Here is a 17,756-nt window from a genome sequence, read left to right as displayed (position 1 = left end):
AAAAAGGCGCGTCGTTCAGAAACAGGCGGTTGTTTGGGCGAGTAACAAGTTGGGGCAAGTGCCGGCATTAAAATGAAGATAAAAGTCTTATATGTGGTTTGAAAACGGTGTAGTTATATGTAGTTGGGGGTTAGATAATAGCTTCTAGTTTTCTATGTTTGTGTGAAAGTCGCCAGAATGCTCTTTTTGAAACGCGTTTTGTCCGTCGGAGGGACGATTGTTCCTCGAAGCACCTCCCTCTCTGTGAGCCACTTTTCTGCTGGCCATCGCTTAAAAGCCTCCAAACGAAGCAGCCCCTACAGCTCAGTGGACAGTGAGCGCTACTCTTCCCTCGTGAAGTCTGTCATGTCCTCCAGGGTCAGCTCCCAAACCCCCGACACCATCCAGGCTGAAGACGACCAATTATATGGACCGGTTGTCAAAGCTCAAACTTCCACAAAAGCTGAAGTGAGGGCGCCTAAAACCCTCCATCCCTTCGTAAACTGTGAAGACACGCTGGAAACCGAAGAGCCGGAGTCAGGACCTCCAGCCCGGATTTTGTTAAACCGAGGACCAGGCAGGTCTTTCGTACCGAGTGTGACCCGCATCCTTCAGCAGACGCTTTCCCCAGAGCAGGTCTTCTACCTGGAGAGATGGAGGAGGAGGATGATCGCGCAGCTTGGAGAGGAAGGCTTCAAACAACACTGGCAGAGTAAGATGTGTGAAATGAATGTTACACATGTGTGTTATGCAGTGATTGATCCGTATCGGGGGTTAACAGTGATTCACTTATTTGTGCTCAGATTTATTCAGACAAGGGAAGCTTTTCCATTCGGCTCTGGAGGACATCCTGACATCAGGTGCAACGTGGAAGAGCGGAGATCCTTCAGAGACACCTGAGCATCCACCTGAGGTGCAGGGATACTTGGAGAGCATCGCTCACATACTGGAGGACGTCAGTGCCGTGAGAGCAATTGAAAGTACTGTGCAACACGAAACACTCGACTACCTTGGAGTTGTGGACTGTGTCGCTTGCTACAGGTCAAATTCCCGATTTGTCGACCAAGTTAAACCAGACTTGACTTTTCTCATAAACTCCGCTCACAGCCCACTTCTGTTTGCAGGGGTGTGCTATGTGTTATTGACTGGAAGACTTCAGAGAAACCAAAACCATTTCTAAGCAACACATACGACAACCCTGTTCAGGTGGCAGCCTACGCTGGGGCTTTGAACAGCGACATCAACTACAAATACCAGGTGAGCTATTTAGACACATGATGTTATGAGCTTGTAATTCTTTGCTTTTCATCCATATTCTGTCTCCCAGCCTGAAGTCAAGAGTCTTTTCTTTATTATTATTAATAATAATAATAATAATAATAATAATGTTTGTGTGTCGCACACTGGCTTACCCCCAATTGCAGGTTGAGAATGGACTCATTGTCGTGGCCTACAAGGACGGCTCACCAGCCCACGCTCACCAGCTCAGCTCGGCGCTGATGTTGGACTACTGGAAAACGTGGTTGCTACGACTTGAAGAATTCACAGAACAAAGGCAAAGCATTCAGTAATCTTCCCACACTAACTTCAGTTCCATTTTCACTTTGTTTTTGATAAATCCCATATTTTATTCAAAAATATAATAAACAACATGTTCCATGAGGTTGTTATTATCCTCATCTCACCAGTAGTATGTGCCTTTACAAACAAGTGAAACATTAAACATTACATAGTCATGAAGTGAATCAATACAAAATCAAACTGATGACTGATGAATGAAGTAGCAGTCTGAAAACATCAGTGCTGCAACGATTAGTTGATTAAATATAAATATTTTCAGTTAATCATTTTGAGTCATTTTTAAAATGAAAAAATGCTCAAATTCTCTGATTTCAGCTTCTTAAATGTGAATATTTTCTGGTTTCTTCAGTCCTCCATGATAATAAACTGAATATCTTTTGGTAGTGGACTGTTGTTCGGGACATAATGAGACATTTAAAGCTGCACCCTCTCTTTTGGAGAAACACTGGTCGATATATTTCACTATTTTCTGACATTTTAAAGACTAAACAGCCAATTGGTTAGTCAAAAAAATACTTGATAATGAAACTAATCTTTTACTTGCAGCTCTAGAAAACATCAATTTGGGCAGTAGTTGTAATGGAGGTTTATTATGTACATTTTTACAGAACATATTATGACTTCTCAGTATTATGCTCTTCCATTACTTAAAATGCTACTAAAACTGTCATTTCATGTTCTACCCTAGATTTAGGGCAGTCAGGATAATAAATGTGATGCATGGGGTAATATTTATGCTCATCATTCACATTAAGATTTTTTTTTTCCCCATTTCAGATCCAGTCATGCATCCAGTGCTTTGTCAGAAAAGAGATGAGTGGTTTGGAGAGATCTACAAGGCCATGTGCACAAAGCAGGTTATTTTAGTAAGCTGTGTAGTAGGAGGACCAAAAAAAACACGCTTTTTACCAATATTTCTGACTTGCAGTTTTACTCCACCTCTCCTACTTTCTGTGCTACAAAAACAAATTGGCAGCAAATTGACCGTCACTTGTTATTCTAGGAACCTCAGCAGTTCATTATAATACATTTCACTTACATATTGCCCTTCATTGAAACATTTAAAAATCATTAAATCCAAACCATGCTGACCTGTATGAGGGATCTTCAGTAAAGCCCAGGCTTTTAAAGAGCCTGTAAGAGACCATGTTCCCCTCCTCTATGAAGCAGTACACTGGGTAGCCCTGCGCACGCTGTCTCTTGGTCATGCTGCTGACCAGGACTTTGGCGTAGCCTTTCCCTCGATGCTCTGGCAGAGTGTACAACATTCCCATGGCGCACGACGCGTAGGTCAGGATCCAGGACACCGGCTTTCCTTCAGCGTCCAGCACGCAGCAGGAGGGGAAGTTTGAAATCATGTTGCGGATCATCCTGAGAGCGTCCTTGTTCTCCCCGAACTTCCACATTTGATTCACCAAGTCAATGTGTGATTCATCCAGAGAGCTTAGTGAGATCCCTGAGCTGATGTAGAACAGAACAAAAGGATTTTCAGAGCAGAGGCCTGTTTTATAAATGAAATATTTAACCTATGTTAATGATCCATCTCGTGCTTTTATTAAGCTATCACTGTATGCATAGGTCATACCTGTCTATAGCGGGGAGCGAAATCATTTCCTCCAGTGTCATCATGTGACACACTGCCAGTTTGTTGCTGGTCACGTTTTCTTCTGCTGCCACTGCTTTCACTATCTCCATGTGGGGAAGACAAGTTCCTTGAACACAAGCAATCAAAAGCTCTAATGTATTAAATTTCTGTTGTATTTATTTATATTACTGAGAAAATGCTTTATTAAAACAATAATAAAGATCAGAGTCTCTCCTTCTGTCACAGGTGTAAAGTTCAACCATGCTTTTAAACCATGAATATGAAAATGTTGATGTATTTGGAAACTTAAGTTGCTCTGACCTTTTCTTTTGTTTGTTTCTTCGAGCACAGTGATGCATATTGTCACGACGGTACTGGTCTTTGACCTCTTAACTTTTTGTGATGTAAGAATACGACATAAAGTTATGTCATATCTTCCTATCACTAAATTGTATACCAAAACAATGGGAGGACTTTGAACACAATGAAAGACAATTAAGTTCAAAATGAAGCCAAATTCATACCTTAAAGTCAGAGGTTTAAAAAAACAGGTTTAGTAGGATATCAGGTCATAACTTACTCTATTTGTATGTCTTATCATAGAGTGATAAAGCTATTCACTGGCAAATTTAAGAAATTAAGAAATACATTTCAATGACCATGAATAGGGACACAATGTGAGAATAATTAAAAGATTTCCACATAATTATTCAATGACAGTGTAAAGAACAAGTGCGTGTTGCTATTACCAAGACAAACGTATCTGGTCCAGTCAATGACAGAAGACTTTCTTATGATTTCCTCTAGAATAACTTCATCGTTTGCAAAAACCAGCGTGTCTTTGAACATATCACCTCTCTAGAAGAAAAATAAGACATAACTGTGCAGAAATGCTTGGAAACTGTGTTTTGTTTGATATATAGTAGCCTTAGTAGTACCTCTTCATATCGAGGTTTGCAGACAATGACTCTGAAGTGTGGCCATCTGTCCACCAGAACCTCGTCAGGGTCTGATCTGACCCGGTTTCTGAGGACCAGGTATCCGTAAACCTTCAAAAATAAAACAATATTCGCGTCCAAAGAATATGTTAGGTTATGAGTGAGGTAGCGTATCTTCAAAAGCGACGGCATTAGAATAAAATTATAATAGGCTAACACTGGTTATTATAAACATGTAATAGCCATGCAGAATTTACTCTATTAAAAAGTAGGTCTCATTGTAGGCTACACACCTTCTGTGACCGAGGTAAATATCTTTTCAGTTCGGACTCAGCTATTTTCAGCTGATCTTCCGTCAGCTCCATGGTGGGTTTTGGTAATATGTCTCCAGTCAAGAATATAAAGGAAACTGTATCGAAATGCAGCGTTCAGTTTGGGAAAGCATTAAAGTGTCTGCAGAGGATCTGAGTAAACTACAACAGGGCGATCTTATCCTTTTTTTTTATTCTTGAACTTTGCTTTGGATTCGCACTTTCGACCCGTAAATTGTGATGAACTTTTACGAGAAACAATGACGTGTACCACTTTAACTAACAGCTCACACACTTGTTGAGAAATTATCTTTAGATTTATGACACGTTTCGTTTTCACGTTTGGAAGATAGGACAAAGTTATTTCAGAAAATACAGCTCTAACTGGATAGAAAACAGTGGTGGAAGAAGTATTCAGATCCTTAATACCCCAGTATCAAGACGGAAATGTAACAAATACTCCATTACAAGTAAAAGTGAGTTATTAGTATTATCAGCAAATGAGTACTGATGAGTATTAGCATCAAATCAAGTATTAAAATAAAAGTACTAGTTGGGTCCTTTTGGCTAATATATTATTATATGACATCGCTAGATTGTTAATACTGAAGCATCAGTGTGTAGGCAGCATGTTAGTGTTGTAGCTGCTGCAATCGGAGCTAGTTTAAACTGCTTTATACCCAGTTTTATGTCCAGGGATGGCAGATAAATCTGAGGGATTGTCAGATGACCACTGGGAGAGTTCTGATAGACAAACCTGATTTTGGACTTTTTCTCTTGATCTTTCTCTTTTTTTAATCAGACTCTCAGAAATCTGAAATGTGATCCCAGACAGACAGGTTGGAAACCATCTCGTTTAATCTTTAGCAATGTGTTGTAATTCAAAAGCTTGTCATAGATTGTGTCAGATTTTAATCTGAAAAGTAACTAAAGCTGTCAAATAAATGAAGTGGAGTAGAAAGCATAATGTTTCCCTCTGAAACGTAGTAAAGTGGAATTATAATGTTGCATAAAACGACTACTATCTCCAAATCGTACTTAAGTACTTGAGTAAATGTACTCAGTTACTATCCACAACTGCTAAAGCCGGCTTTAGAGCCTGTCTCAGGATTGCAAAACCTTTCTTGTAGCCATGAAAACAGAAGTAAGGATATTTGTATGTGCTGTATTCGAAGCTGAACTGAAAGTTGAAGTTTTGACAGTAATTTTTTTTAAAAAGGACAAAAGACACACTATGAAACATCAGGAAAGCAAGATATGCATGACATGTCTTTACTTTGGAGAATCAGCGGTAGTGTTATTTGTATTGTCGTGTATAAAAAGAGATCGCCTCTACAGTATGGAGGAAATACTTGTGTATGTGTGTACATAATTTGAGAATTTTTCAGCACTGAGAGAAAGCAAAGTTGAATCAATACAGCTAAATTTCATTTGCATTGCCTCTCTAAATACCTTCATGTTAACTCTTTATGAAAACTTGAAATCATTATTGTATTATATGTTTCAATCAATGCTTCTTTCACTTCAATTTTTACAGTCCAGCTTTGATGCAGTGGTTTGGGGACCTTATAAAATATACATTTTATAATAAACACCAATTCAAATACAGTATAGACCAAGAGTGATTAACATTTCTTTAAAATATCTCTGTTAATACTTTTGTTTGATTTGTGTTTCTTTACAATTCAATCATATTTTCACACATTTAAAAAGTTTGTTTAAAGTTATGTTTTCCTGATCAAATGTCAGCGACAAGATTAAACAATTAAACTTTTATAAGTCAAAGTTAAAAGTTGAACTCCAACCAGGCAGCCCTGTAAGAGGTATCCTCAATGAAGCCCAGGTTTGTAAAGAGTTTGTGGGACACTGTGTTGTTCTCCTCTACAAAGCAGTACACTGGGTAGCCCTCAGCGTGGAGCTTCTTGGACAGGGAGCTGATCAACACTTTGGCATAGCCTTTCCCTCTGTGCTCAGGCAGCGTGTACAATATGCCCATGGCACAGTAGTCGTACAACAGAATCCAGGACACCGGCTGACCCTTGTTGTCCATGATACAGCAGGACGGGAAGTTACTGATCAGGTTTTTAATGTTTCTGTAACCCTGCTCGTTCCCTCCAAATTTCCAGGTTTTGTTCACCAAGTCAACATGAGAAAGGTTAAGAGATGAAATCCTCGACTCAAGCTCACTGTGGAGAAACAAATAGAAGTGACATATGTACAGATACATTTTAAAGTGCATTATAATGATTTGACTTTACCTGTCGATAACTGGCGTGAGCAGATTGTTGATGTCTGGCAAATACAGAAGATGCACCAAAACATAGCCTCTGTTGTTGACGTTTCGGTTGGAGGACACTTCTTTGAGCATAGGTACATGGGAAAAGTCAGATCCTGTAGGACAAAAAGTAATTCACATGTTCTGTTATTTCTCTTTACAAGCTGTTACACCGGGAGTGGAGTTAGCATTTACATCCTTTACTTTGTAAAAACTACCAAAACACAGTGGAAAAATAAAAGTAATAAATATAGAAAAAAATTCCCTGTGACTATTAAACTTTTATATTATGTTAGTGAATTGAATCTTAATTGTCCGAGTATGTTTACACATACAATGAATTTGACTCTGGGCATGATGTCGGTCCATGTAGGAGAGTATAGACATGTAAACAGATACATGCTGTGCATAGGTGAGTGAAGAAGGTCACACTGTTCCTGTAGATTTTAAACAAGTAGTGAAAAGATGTAAGTGTGCATGGAGTGCTGTTATAAATATTAGATGTCCAGAGAAGAAATTATAATACATATATAGCCAGTGATTATATACAAATGCATAATATTTCACGAGCTCATCATGCTGTATAGTTTGCCTGCAAAACTTTATACGTAAAGTAGTAACAACAGCTTTCTGCAGTGCCCTGAACTCACCTCCAATTAGGAAATGAGGGCTCCAGTCAACTGCATCTTCTGTCAGCATTTTCCTTAACACCTTTACATCCGTGCTGTAGTATGATACCTTTTTCATGAACTCCAAAGCACGCTTGTTCTGTGAAGTCAACATAAAATTTTCGCAATCAGTAGGCCAGTGCGGGGAAGTAACCAAGAACTAAAAGTAGCCTACTTTACTGTACAATTTTTGTAAAGGAACTTGCATTTGAGTATTATCATTTGTTGATACTTTATACTTCCACTCCACAACATTTTAGAGGAAATATCCTACTTTCTGTTTCCACTACATTTATGACAGCTTTAGTTAGTTTTAAAATGAAGATTTTACTTAAATTCCTTGATGTCATTATTCAGTGATATTTAATACCTTAACTTCATTTTACATACATATTACATCTTATACGTATTTGTAATTTTTTTCATATTGTGTGAACCTTTTGTTTTTCTATGCTGCTGTGACGACCGAATTTCCCCACTGTGGGATTAATAAAGTCTAAATCTAATCTCATATACTAAAGTACGATTTTTTTTTTTTTTTTTGCAGGGCTTTCAATTGTAATGGGAGTATTTTTACATTGCTGTATTGTTATTTTTTACAAAAAATAAACGCTAGTTCTTCAACCACTGCTTGTGCAAGTTCACAAATCACTGTATGGCAAAGCTGTCTAATTCTCCAGCGAGATATGAACTCACCGTGGCGTCAGGTCGGCAAACGATAACTTTAAAATCAGGCCAGGTATCAACGACTACCTCCAATGTGGTCGGTTTTTTCCTGTTAATACTATACAGGAAACCGTACACCTAAAATAAAACATGCAGTGGATTAGATGCATAAATACAGTCATGTATTTTACATATTTCTTGCGGCCGTCTACCTTAAAACTCTTCGGTAAGTATTTCAGCAGAACTCCTTCAGCGATCTGCAGCTCGTCTTTGTTCAGGACCTTCATGTTTGTTTCTTACCTCCTCCTGCAGTCTGTCCTCCCGTTCGTTTTAAACAGCTGTCATACTTTGACCAGCCTTTATAAACTATTCACAGTCGGTCAATGTAGTTTAGTGCATACTTCACACCGAGCTCGTCTACCAAAACAGCAGGCGACTTCCGGTCTGAATTTAAAAAAATAAAAGTTGTTCTTTTTTCCATCTGCAGTTGTTTAAGTAAACATTTACAGATTAAAATTAATTTTAATTTAAAAAAAGATGTACTAGTTATAATGAAGTTCTGTAGCATTTAAAGAATCGGCTTACAATTGTACAAATACAATCCATAAACACGCCCATAATGTCTTTTAAGACTTCAGGGAAAGTAACACAAGTGTTCACAGTAATTTTCTGCTGCCTTCTATTTATTAAGCATTGAACTTGTATTCATTTTGCTGCAGGTGCTAGCTCATACTTTGTACTAATAATTGTGTTATACAGTGACGGCAAATAAATAATAAATAAGTAAGTAATACGTGAATTCATGATTTGAATGCTAAAAGGGGAAATTTACATTTTTAAATCTATGGTAATACAAATTTATGCAACTGGACTCTTTCCCTCCTGTATTACACTTTCTTTCTTTTTTTTAAATTTTTTTTTTATAGAATGCATATCCTTATTGGATGATGCAAGTCAACAGGTATACGTTCTGGGTTTTGTACCCTCATGGTTGACTTATTGTAAGTCGCTTTGGATAAAAGCGTCAGCTAAATGTAACGCATACAGAAACATCACTCAAAACCCAAAAAAACATAGGTCTGGGCAGCAGGAGCTGAATACAGGTATTTACAACAAGGACACATTCTTTAAAGTTCAAATGCTTCTTTAATTTGTCATTTCTTTTAAATCTCTGTTTTAATTGTCAAATCAACAATTTGATACACAATAATTTGTTATTTGATTTAGTGATTAGGTATTACAAAGGTGCTCTTCTAAAAGTCAATACTGTATTCAGTATAGTGTACAGTGAAGTAGCATAAGCAGAAAATAGAAATGTTAATACTTTTGTGTTTAATCTGGAGGAAAATGCGTTTCACTCAGAGTGAAGGTTTTTCGGCAAACAGTTCCAATCCTGAGGGCCTCCCACGTAGTTCTCTTTCTAGCATTGCTGATTCAGCATGGTGATGTCATTAAGCCAAGGGCGGCTCCATACTGTAAATGTGCACTCGTAAGGCTGAAAGACAAAGTTCAGAATACACTTAATACTAAAATCTTTGAGATTATTTTATTATTCACAAAGGTAAACACTGCATGTTGAAGGTATGATGAACTTCCCGTCTTCTGTTAAAGCATTCCCCATGTTCAATAATCATGGTGAGATTGTATTTAAGTATCAAATACTTTATAATTCATTGAATTGTGTTGAATTATACGTTAAATTTAGTAATCTGCTTAAAAATGACATTCATTTGACACCTACCATATGTTTATTTATTTGTTCTATATAGTCATAATTATATCATTATTACATAAAAATCATGAATGAAGATTGACAAACATATTTTGGTAGAATAGGATGTTGGTCAATTCCCCTCAATGCACTCGGACAACAAAGCTTGACATTTCAAAAACAGGAACTATACAGTTGTTTCACATTCTGATAGTCAGTGATCTAGAGATTAGGGATGCTGTATGATATTTAAACCTTAGTCTAATAACACCCAGCGGGGGAAAAAAAAAGTGTTTTGTTTTTTTGTAGCATCTTAATAAAGTCATTACCAGGGCCTTTGCTGGGTCTTGGTGGATGGTACACAAGTCATTTGCATTGTTCTTTCTGCAGGTGCTCCTTGCCATCTTCACAGTTATGAGGTACTTAATACCAGAAACCACCTATTAGGAGAAAGTAGGTGAGACATGGAAATACAGGTGATGGGAAACCTCCACAGTTTAAGGCGCTGCAGCAGATTTTCAAAACAAAAATGGCAGCTCAGTTACACCTTAAATGAACATAGTTTACAAAAAACTCCACCCTGATGAATAATCAGCGTGAAGACGGAAACAACTGGTAAATGACTCGGCTCCAAATTACACAATCTGCAGAAAATAAGTGGTTCTTTTAAGCTTCCCGTTTTTCTACTTTACAGATGTATAAAGAACACAGCCCATTCACATTTCACAGCTGCGTCGACACAAACTTTTCCACTGTTAAGATTGATGCGACATGATCATACAAGATTGATTGGATTATGGCTTGTGTATTGTGTAAAGGCCAAACATGTTTCATCACTTCCAAAACCAGTTAGGATCCCTGCACACGGTACATAAATAAATAGATAGAAAACCATATACCTATGCCCGTGTTATATCGACCTCCCATAGATTAGGAGTGTAAATGAGACCTTTAATGTGTGCGTAATGGGAAACAGGCCTACTGCTAATTGCACACGCTGCCACGCAGAGGGCCACCATTTTAACTGGATTTGGCATTCTTCACTTATATGGCTTTCCATCAATCTACAATCGTTAATATTACTAACCTGTGACTGAACCCTGACCACCTGTGCCACTTGGCTGAGGTACGCGTCGTTGGAGCGTCTGTTGTGTTCGACGATGGCGAAGTTCAGAGCATTCTTCGCACCGGCGTCATTAACATCGATATCTCTGAAGCCCCCCACCATAACACCGAGCCCGACGGCGAAAACGCCCGCAAGAACGGGAATCACAACCTTCCACATCGTGTTTCTCTGGATGCAGCAAGTGAGTCAAAAATAATAACAACAACAACAAAGCAGCAGCTTCCACGTCGCCTCCCTGTTATATAAACAGCGACGTCACGTCTGCCCCGCGCGGGAGGAGTGGCACATCTCGCAGCCAATCAACGATCTTTGCAACAAGGCTGCGTCTGATTTAGGTTTCTGGTTCATCGACTCGTTGCGAGTGTGTTTGTTTTAGTTCAACTGCGGAAACGTCAATGTGTTTAAAATAAAAATAATTAAAAAAAAAAAAAAAAAAGGAAGCATTATATCAAAGGACACGTTACACGAAGTGAAGAAGGTATGCTGAGAAGCACGGTGGGTTGATCTTTAGAAAACACAACGTTGCAGAAGAATTAAACATTTTCGACCTCTGTCCTACTGCAGGACTGAAAAAAAAACCGCACCTGTGGACGCCCACCTTTGGAACGGCACAATGCAAAGACTGCACGTTTTGAAGTGAGTACTAATATTCCCCTTTTATCGAGGTATATTAGAGAAAGTACATTTACTCAAGTACAGTATTACAACTTTGAGGTAGGCTATTTGTACTTTGTTTGAGTATTTTCCTTTTGATACTTCTTTATAGTTCCACTACACTTAAGATGGTAATATGGCACTTTCTACTCCACTACATTTATTTGACAGCTTCAGTTACTTTTTAGATTAACAAGCTTTTAAAATACAACACATTGTTAAAGATTAAACCTGTGGGTTTCCAACCTTTTTGGATTGTACAGCTACAACAGTAACATGCTAAAGGATCTGAATTCTTCTTCCACCAATAATTATGTCCAATGAGTTTTTCACTACTAATACTTTCCTACACTTTGCAGGGAAGCCTTCTTTGGCTTGGATGTGGTCCACCAGCAGCTTCTAATCGGGTCTGGTGTGGCAGCAGGGGGGATGCTGGCATACGTACTGCACAAAAGGAGAAAAGTGAAAACTGTCGCTCTTGGTGAGGGATGGTGGGGAGCAGGAGAGAAGCCACGGTCAGAGGATGACAAAATCTATCCGTTTGAAGTGAAAACCTCAGATGACGAGATTAAGGTGGTTTGGGGCTGTTAATCAAACTTTTGATGAACTCTAGAAAGTAACATAACAATATTAAGAGATTCACACTTTTTATATGAAGCAATGAACAGTGCTCTCGTTCAACAGGACCTCCACGAGCGCATTGACAGAACCCGCTACACTGATCCTTTAGAAGATAGCGGCTTCCAGTATGGTTTCAACTCCATTTATCTCAAGAGAGTGGTGTCCTACTGGAGACATGAGTTTGACTGGAAAAAGCAGGTGGCGGTGCTTAACCAGTATCCACACTTCAAAACCAAAATTGAAGGTACACACAGAGCCACAGTTAGTGAACAGGGTTCGCTTCAGTCTCCAAATTTCCCTGATCAGTTGGTTATTTGGCCAAAAATCACTCCGCTTATTTTTTTCTTTTCACACCAATGCCTTTGCTGTAATGCAGGACTGGATGTGCACTTCATCCATGTGCGCCCACAACACCGCGAGAACCAGAAGGTTCTGCCTCTGATGCTCGTTCACGGCTGGCCTGGATCCTTCTTCGAGTTCTACAACATTCTGCCGCTTCTCACACAGAACCACGACGGTGTTGCGTTCGAGGTCATATGCCCATCCATCCCTGGCTACGGCTTTTCAGAAGCCCCTCATAAACAAGGTAAGTCATTCTAAAATAAAGTGATGTATTTCAGGTTGCGCTGCAGATATAAACAAATGTGCTTCCTGTTGGTTCTCCAGGGTTCAACAGTCTCGCTGCTGCCAGAGTTTTCCTGACGCTGATGGAGCGTTTGGGGTTCTCCCAGTTCTATCTGCAGGGAGGAGACTGGGGCTCGCTCATCACCACCAACATGTCACAGATGAAGCCTCAGTAAGCGCAAAACAAGCCCTTACTGAAAACCAGCCACAAGCTGTCACTGCAGTGGAATTTCCACCACCCATTTATTAGTTGTTGTGACATTCTTACTTAAACTGTGAAACACTGCCCGCACTGTTTGCACAGATTACCAAGAAACAATTGTAATACAAATCCCTGAAGAAGGGAGCTGATATAATGGCAAAAAAAAATAAATCCTAACGCAAACATTTAAAGCTATAAATCTAAAATTAAGACCGATTAACTACCGTTTCACAATTTATCTTTTCCAGCTGTGTGAAAGGTCTCCACCTCAACATGTTTATGTCATCACGGGGTTTCAAAGTGCTGTTGTCCCTCATGATTGGTCCTTACCTGCCCTTCCTGGTGGGCTTTACTCGAGAAGATGTCCGCCGGTTGTTCCCTTACTTTGAGAAGAACATCTGGAACCTCCTGAGGGAATCGGGTTACTTGCACATTCAGGCCACTAAACCGGACACCGCAGGTGGGAGCATACACAACGAGTAAACAAGCTCACTGATACTGCTGATCATGTTAGTCTTAATGGGTCACAGGGAATCTAATCTGAGAGCATCTACTCAAAACAAGCCAATTGTTCCAAGTATTTTGTGACCTCAGCTCTTGATACAATTGTGTTTGCAGGCTGTGGAGTCAATGACTCTCCTGTCGGCCTGGCGGCCTACATTCTGGAAAAGTTCTCCTCCTGGACTGATCAGAGCAACAGAGATCTGGCAGATGGTGGGCTAGAGGGGTACAGTAAGACTAATCATCATAGAAATTAGATGGATAGATGCAGCATGGTCTGTGTGATTGTTGCTGGCTGGAATTCATTAGAAATGATGACATTTGTGCAGAAAATTCAACCTGGATGACCTCCTGACCAACATCATGATCTACTGGACCACAGGCTCCATCATTTCCTCCATGCGCTTCTACAAAGAGAACTTCAAGACTAATCCTGAAAACAGAGTGGATGCCAAGTATGTGGTCAAGTGCTGATACTGTCCATGCTTGGACTTTTATTTTGAAAGTCAGTCAACCTTTTACTTCATCATATGACGATAAAGGTTTGTTTTTGTTTTTTAGGATAAAGATAGTTGTGCCTACCGGACTGGCTGCCTTCCCTGGGGAGCTGATGCACTGCCCTCAATCATGGGCACAAATTAGGTATCGCAGCATCTACTCCTACACTTTCATGCCTCGAGGTGGCCACTTTGCTGCCTTTGAAGAACCCCAGCTGCTAGCCAATGACCTTATCCAGTTTGTTAAAAAAGTGGAGAAGTCCTGAACCCTTGGAGGTACCATCAGACCAATGTAACCATGGCACTTTTATTCTGTAATTTATTAATGATTATTCCAAACAGAACACATAAATCCTTGTTATGTTGATCCCATCCATACATTTCATATTACTGTTTGATTTGCCACATTAATTAAATAATGTGCAGGTTTTTAATAAATGTAAACATGTACACAGATGAAACTGGCATTACAATGTGTCCACAGAATGGATGAAAGAAAGTTATATAATTCACAAAAACTTTCCAAGCCGAGTCAAAATATATTGCACTAATCTTGCTCTGTGTTTAATGTTCTTAAAAATTTGTGAAAGAAATTCTATAGATGGTAGACTGGGCTGCCCACTAATAGTAGGGGTGGAGGTTCAATCCCTGGCTCCTCCAGTCCACATACTACAAATGTCCCTGGGGTATGATACTAAACCTCCAGTTCCAGATAAGCTTTGCTTGTTGTACGTTCTTTGTAATTGTAAAGTGTTTCTGGACCATGTTGAATGGTGATTTTACACTCTAAAATAAATAAAATTGAGTAGAATGGATGAATGAATGACAGGCAAAAATTGTAAAGGTAAACCGGCGCGATATATAAATGCATTTACCAACCAGGCTTCTTGAGACTATAAAAAAAAAAAAGTTAAGACACCCTACTGCTTGTGTCAATAAACTCTGTTGTTTTAATCGACGTACAAAATATTACTCTTAAAAATATGTACAGCTCAATTCAAGATTCAAGTTACCAACTCACTTGAATCACCATTAAAATGTATTGCAGCACACAGGGCCCCAGAAAGGGAGTGCCGATCAGACTACAGATCCCCATCATTTTTAGGGTCATTTGGTGAAGCCCTTAATAGTCAGGGGTGCCTGAAACCACACATAATCCTGCCAGTCTGACCCCTCGGCCCGTGGTTCCTTACAAATACTGGGATCAGAGGACAGGGCAATGACATGGTTCTTTACACGAGTTGGGACTTTAAATTGGAGTTTAGGGTGAAACCAACCTACACCGCAGTCTCTGTGAGCCAGCGCTAAGACCGTGGTGGGCATCAAACGAACAGATTTGGGGTCAGACAAAAGGTCAGCCACAAAGAGAGTGCGAAACAGTTGCCTTAAGCACGAAGACACCCGGAGACACTGATCTCCACCAGCCAATACCAGAGCCTCCATGTTGATCTCATACAGCTCTTTGGGATGGAGGAGGGAGCCACCCATTAACAGGAGGACACGGGGTACCCTGCTCAGGGAAAATAGCACCTCTAGCTGCTGCAGCACCTCCTCCAAGTCCTGAAGGGTCTTCTGACATTTGCGCAAGTCTACGTCTGTAGACTGCACGGGCCTTCGACTTACAGTCTCTTTATCCTGAACAAATAAAAAAACATTCACCATAAACCTTTAGTTAACCTCAAATCCACAACACATCTTCATTTGTGAACAGCTGAGGTGCTTAAAAGGAACTTTTCCTGCTCACCTGCACCGAAGCTTGCCGTTTCTTCTGGGAGTACACCAGCTGGTCGTACGTCATGGGTAGCTGCTGCCTCTGATAGAGGATGCATTTGAGGATCTCACTGACGAAACGGTAGCAGCCTTCGTGAGTGACAGCGCCAGGGAAGAGCACATTCACACAGCCTTCCTCCTGAGCTCTTCTCACCACCTCAGCATCTCTGTCCTCAGTGTTAGCATGTTGTTCACCGGCGGTCACACTGGAATCTTGCAAATTTCCCTGGCCAGAAGTGACCTCTTCTTCTGTATCATCTGTGGGGAACCAGAATAATGTCATCAGTGTGCACAATGGACCAGTCTCGCTCAATTTGAGCCAGTTAAATGTTAATGAAATCAAGCAATATTAGTATTTCGATAAAGCTATTGTGTTCATTTTTCATAAAGACTTAAACAAATAATGTCTGGCTGTGGTGGAAAAATTACTCATCTAAATAAATTGCATGCAAAATCTTGCCAAGCTACATCAGTATTATTATCAACATTTTCCTAATGCATCAGAGTAAAAGTAAAACTCAATTCAGAATGACCTTTTCAATGAGTTATATCAGGTTATCACATATAACTAGAGGGTTATAATTCTGCACATGTCTACAATGTGTTGGCGTGTGAACAGCATTTTAATGCAGCTGATCCATTTAAGTTAATTAACTATTTTATACACAGCTGACTGCCTGTTTTCTTTGTTTTAACGAAATGTTTTGAAAGAAAAATCTGCATGTGAAAAGATGCTAGAAAATCATACAAAATAGAGCTGCAAAGATTAGTCGATTAATTGAGTTGGCCAAAAGAAGATTAATAGCCAACTATTTTATGACTTGATTCATCTTTTTAAGTCATTTTTTTTAAATGACAAAAGATAAACATTTCTGACTCCAGCTTCATAAATATGAATATGTTCTGCTTCCTTCAGTCCCCATGTTAATGAACTGTTTGTGGACTGCTGTTCATCACAAAACAAAACAAAAAAGCAAATTAATAGAATTGGGGAATCAATACAGTGTAGTACTGCACTATTTTTGCATGACAACATTTTATTGATCCACATACTAATATAAAATAATTATCAATCAAGTGCATGCAACATTTGGACAAGTTTTTTCTGACACCACTGGTCAGTCTGTCTGCTTGACAATACCATTTTGCTGCAATATAATTGACTGAAGTGAAATGAGAGAACTGAAAACTGTTTTATTAGATAAAACAGCGGATGACAAACTTTTTCTTTGAGGACATAATTTGTAGATGAGGAAATGTAATAAATGAGAATATATCGGTAGTAAAAATCATCCTTTGCAGCTCTAGTAAACAATGACTTCCAACATTTCCCCAGGGTGACATATTCAAAACTCTGTCCAAACTACAGTTCAAAAACAAATATCAAGTTTTAAACCTACATACTATGACAACCACTGAAATCAGACAATGGTTCGAGGACTCATCAATCAATGGACAAACTGTTTCACCGCTCAACGAAAACATTTTGAAACATCAAAACGAAATGCAGAATATCTTTCTTAAACAGTAAAGTATTTTTCCAGAAGCTGTCAGCTTGATCTCCCGACCTGGGTCTGAACCAGTGACCGCCTCCCTCCGGTCATGTTACCTACCCTGGGTGATGGTTGAGGGCTCAGCAGCGTTTTCCTTGTCGTCAGTATTGTTCACGCCGAGATGTTTTGAAGGGGCATCTTTTAATATATCGGCCCCCTTTAAACACGTGTTTACGGCCTGCGGTGAGAGTTGCTCCGCAGACCGTGAATTTGAGTCGTCGGAAACATTTTGTAACGTCAAGACTTCACGTGTCATATCCGGCGTGTTAACATATTTTTCTGACTTAAACGAGATGCGTCTCTTTACCCCGGTGTCTCTGCTGTCAACAGCGGCAGCATTATCCGTGTCATCCGAGTTTGATGTTAGTTTAAATATGTTTGAGTCTTCAGCCATAGTTTTGAATGTCCGCGCCGGGTGTTTACCGCACTGCATCACGGGAAACGGATATCTTATTTTTTTTTTCTTCTTCTTCTTCTTTTAAGTTTTATGGCGG

The 17,756-nt window shown here is 39.5% G+C and overlaps 6 protein-coding genes across 7 annotated transcripts; 2 read left to right on the top strand and 4 right to left on the bottom strand.

Moving 5' to 3' along the window:
• Positions 1-49: 49 nt before the first annotated feature.
• Positions 50-3,379, top strand: mgme1 (mitochondrial genome maintenance exonuclease 1). 2 transcript variants are annotated; one of them, XM_069690128.1, is made up of 5 exons: positions 50-691; positions 783-1,020; positions 1,104-1,236; positions 1,404-1,534; positions 2,338-3,379. In XM_069690128.1, the coding sequence occupies exons 1-5, from the start codon at positions 178-180 to the stop codon at positions 2,375-2,377; spliced, it is 1,056 nt and encodes a 351-aa protein (XP_069546229.1). In that variant the 5' UTR covers positions 50-177; the 3' UTR covers positions 2,378-3,379. The 2 variants fall into 2 exon arrangements, with proteins under 2 accessions (XP_069546229.1, XP_069546230.1); XM_069690129.1 differs by lacking the exon at positions 2,338-3,379 and having other exon boundaries at positions 1,404-1,791.
• Positions 2,622-5,048, bottom strand: LOC138616088 (glycine N-acyltransferase). The gene is made up of 5 exons (XM_069690131.1): positions 4,377-5,048; positions 4,084-4,194; positions 3,895-4,003; positions 3,146-3,272; positions 2,622-3,021 (listed from the first exon to the last, which is right to left on the bottom strand). The coding sequence occupies exons 1-5, from the start codon at positions 4,446-4,448 to the stop codon at positions 2,622-2,624; spliced, it is 819 nt and encodes a 272-aa protein (XP_069546232.1). The 5' UTR covers positions 4,449-5,048.
• Positions 5,049-5,176: 128 nt separating this feature from the next.
• LOC138616085 (glycine N-acyltransferase-like protein 3) lies at positions 5,177-9,033 on the bottom strand. The gene is made up of 5 exons (XM_069690126.1): positions 8,216-9,033; positions 8,034-8,141; positions 7,320-7,437; positions 6,653-6,785; positions 5,177-6,580 (listed from the first exon to the last, which is right to left on the bottom strand). Exons 1-5 carry the CDS (start codon positions 8,288-8,290, stop codon positions 6,181-6,183), a joined length of 834 nt encoding a protein of 277 aa, XP_069546227.1. The 5' UTR covers positions 8,291-9,033; the 3' UTR covers positions 5,177-6,180.
• Positions 9,034-9,126: 93 nt separating this feature from the next.
• Positions 9,127-11,097, bottom strand: cst3 (cystatin C (amyloid angiopathy and cerebral hemorrhage)). Its single transcript, XM_069690127.1, has 3 exons — positions 10,802-11,097; positions 10,044-10,154; positions 9,127-9,498 (listed from the first exon to the last, which is right to left on the bottom strand). The coding sequence occupies exons 1-3, from the start codon at positions 10,997-10,999 to the stop codon at positions 9,424-9,426; spliced, it is 384 nt and encodes a 127-aa protein (XP_069546228.1). The 5' UTR covers positions 11,000-11,097; the 3' UTR covers positions 9,127-9,423.
• Positions 11,098-11,438: 341 nt separating this feature from the next.
• ephx5 (epoxide hydrolase 5) lies at positions 11,439-14,752 on the top strand. Its single transcript, XM_069690124.1, has 9 exons — positions 11,439-11,476; positions 11,854-12,067; positions 12,179-12,359; positions 12,492-12,701; positions 12,782-12,911; positions 13,190-13,401; positions 13,560-13,668; positions 13,772-13,897; positions 14,004-14,752. Exons 1-9 carry the CDS (start codon positions 11,454-11,456, stop codon positions 14,203-14,205), a joined length of 1,407 nt encoding a protein of 468 aa, XP_069546225.1. The 5' UTR covers positions 11,439-11,453; the 3' UTR covers positions 14,206-14,752.
• Positions 14,753-14,989: 237 nt separating this feature from the next.
• mad2l1bp (MAD2L1 binding protein) lies at positions 14,990-17,552 on the bottom strand. Its single transcript, XM_069690125.1, has 3 exons — positions 17,323-17,552; positions 15,684-15,967; positions 14,990-15,574 (listed from the first exon to the last, which is right to left on the bottom strand). Exons 1-3 carry the CDS (start codon positions 17,516-17,518, stop codon positions 15,047-15,049), a joined length of 1,008 nt encoding a protein of 335 aa, XP_069546226.1. The 5' UTR covers positions 17,519-17,552; the 3' UTR covers positions 14,990-15,046.
• Positions 17,553-17,756: the final 204 nt, after the last annotated feature.

Source organism: Brachyistius frenatus, unplaced genomic scaffold (genome assembly GCF_029030835.1).
Source record: "Brachyistius frenatus isolate BFR_SWC_R1_liver_20210118 unplaced genomic scaffold, ASM2903083v1 Contig_8, whole genome shotgun sequence".
Classification (NCBI taxonomy): Eukaryota; Metazoa; Chordata; class Actinopteri; family Embiotocidae; genus Brachyistius; species Brachyistius frenatus.
The sequence above is the reverse complement of the archived record's forward strand: the minus strand, read 5'-3'. Positions and strand labels throughout refer to the sequence as shown.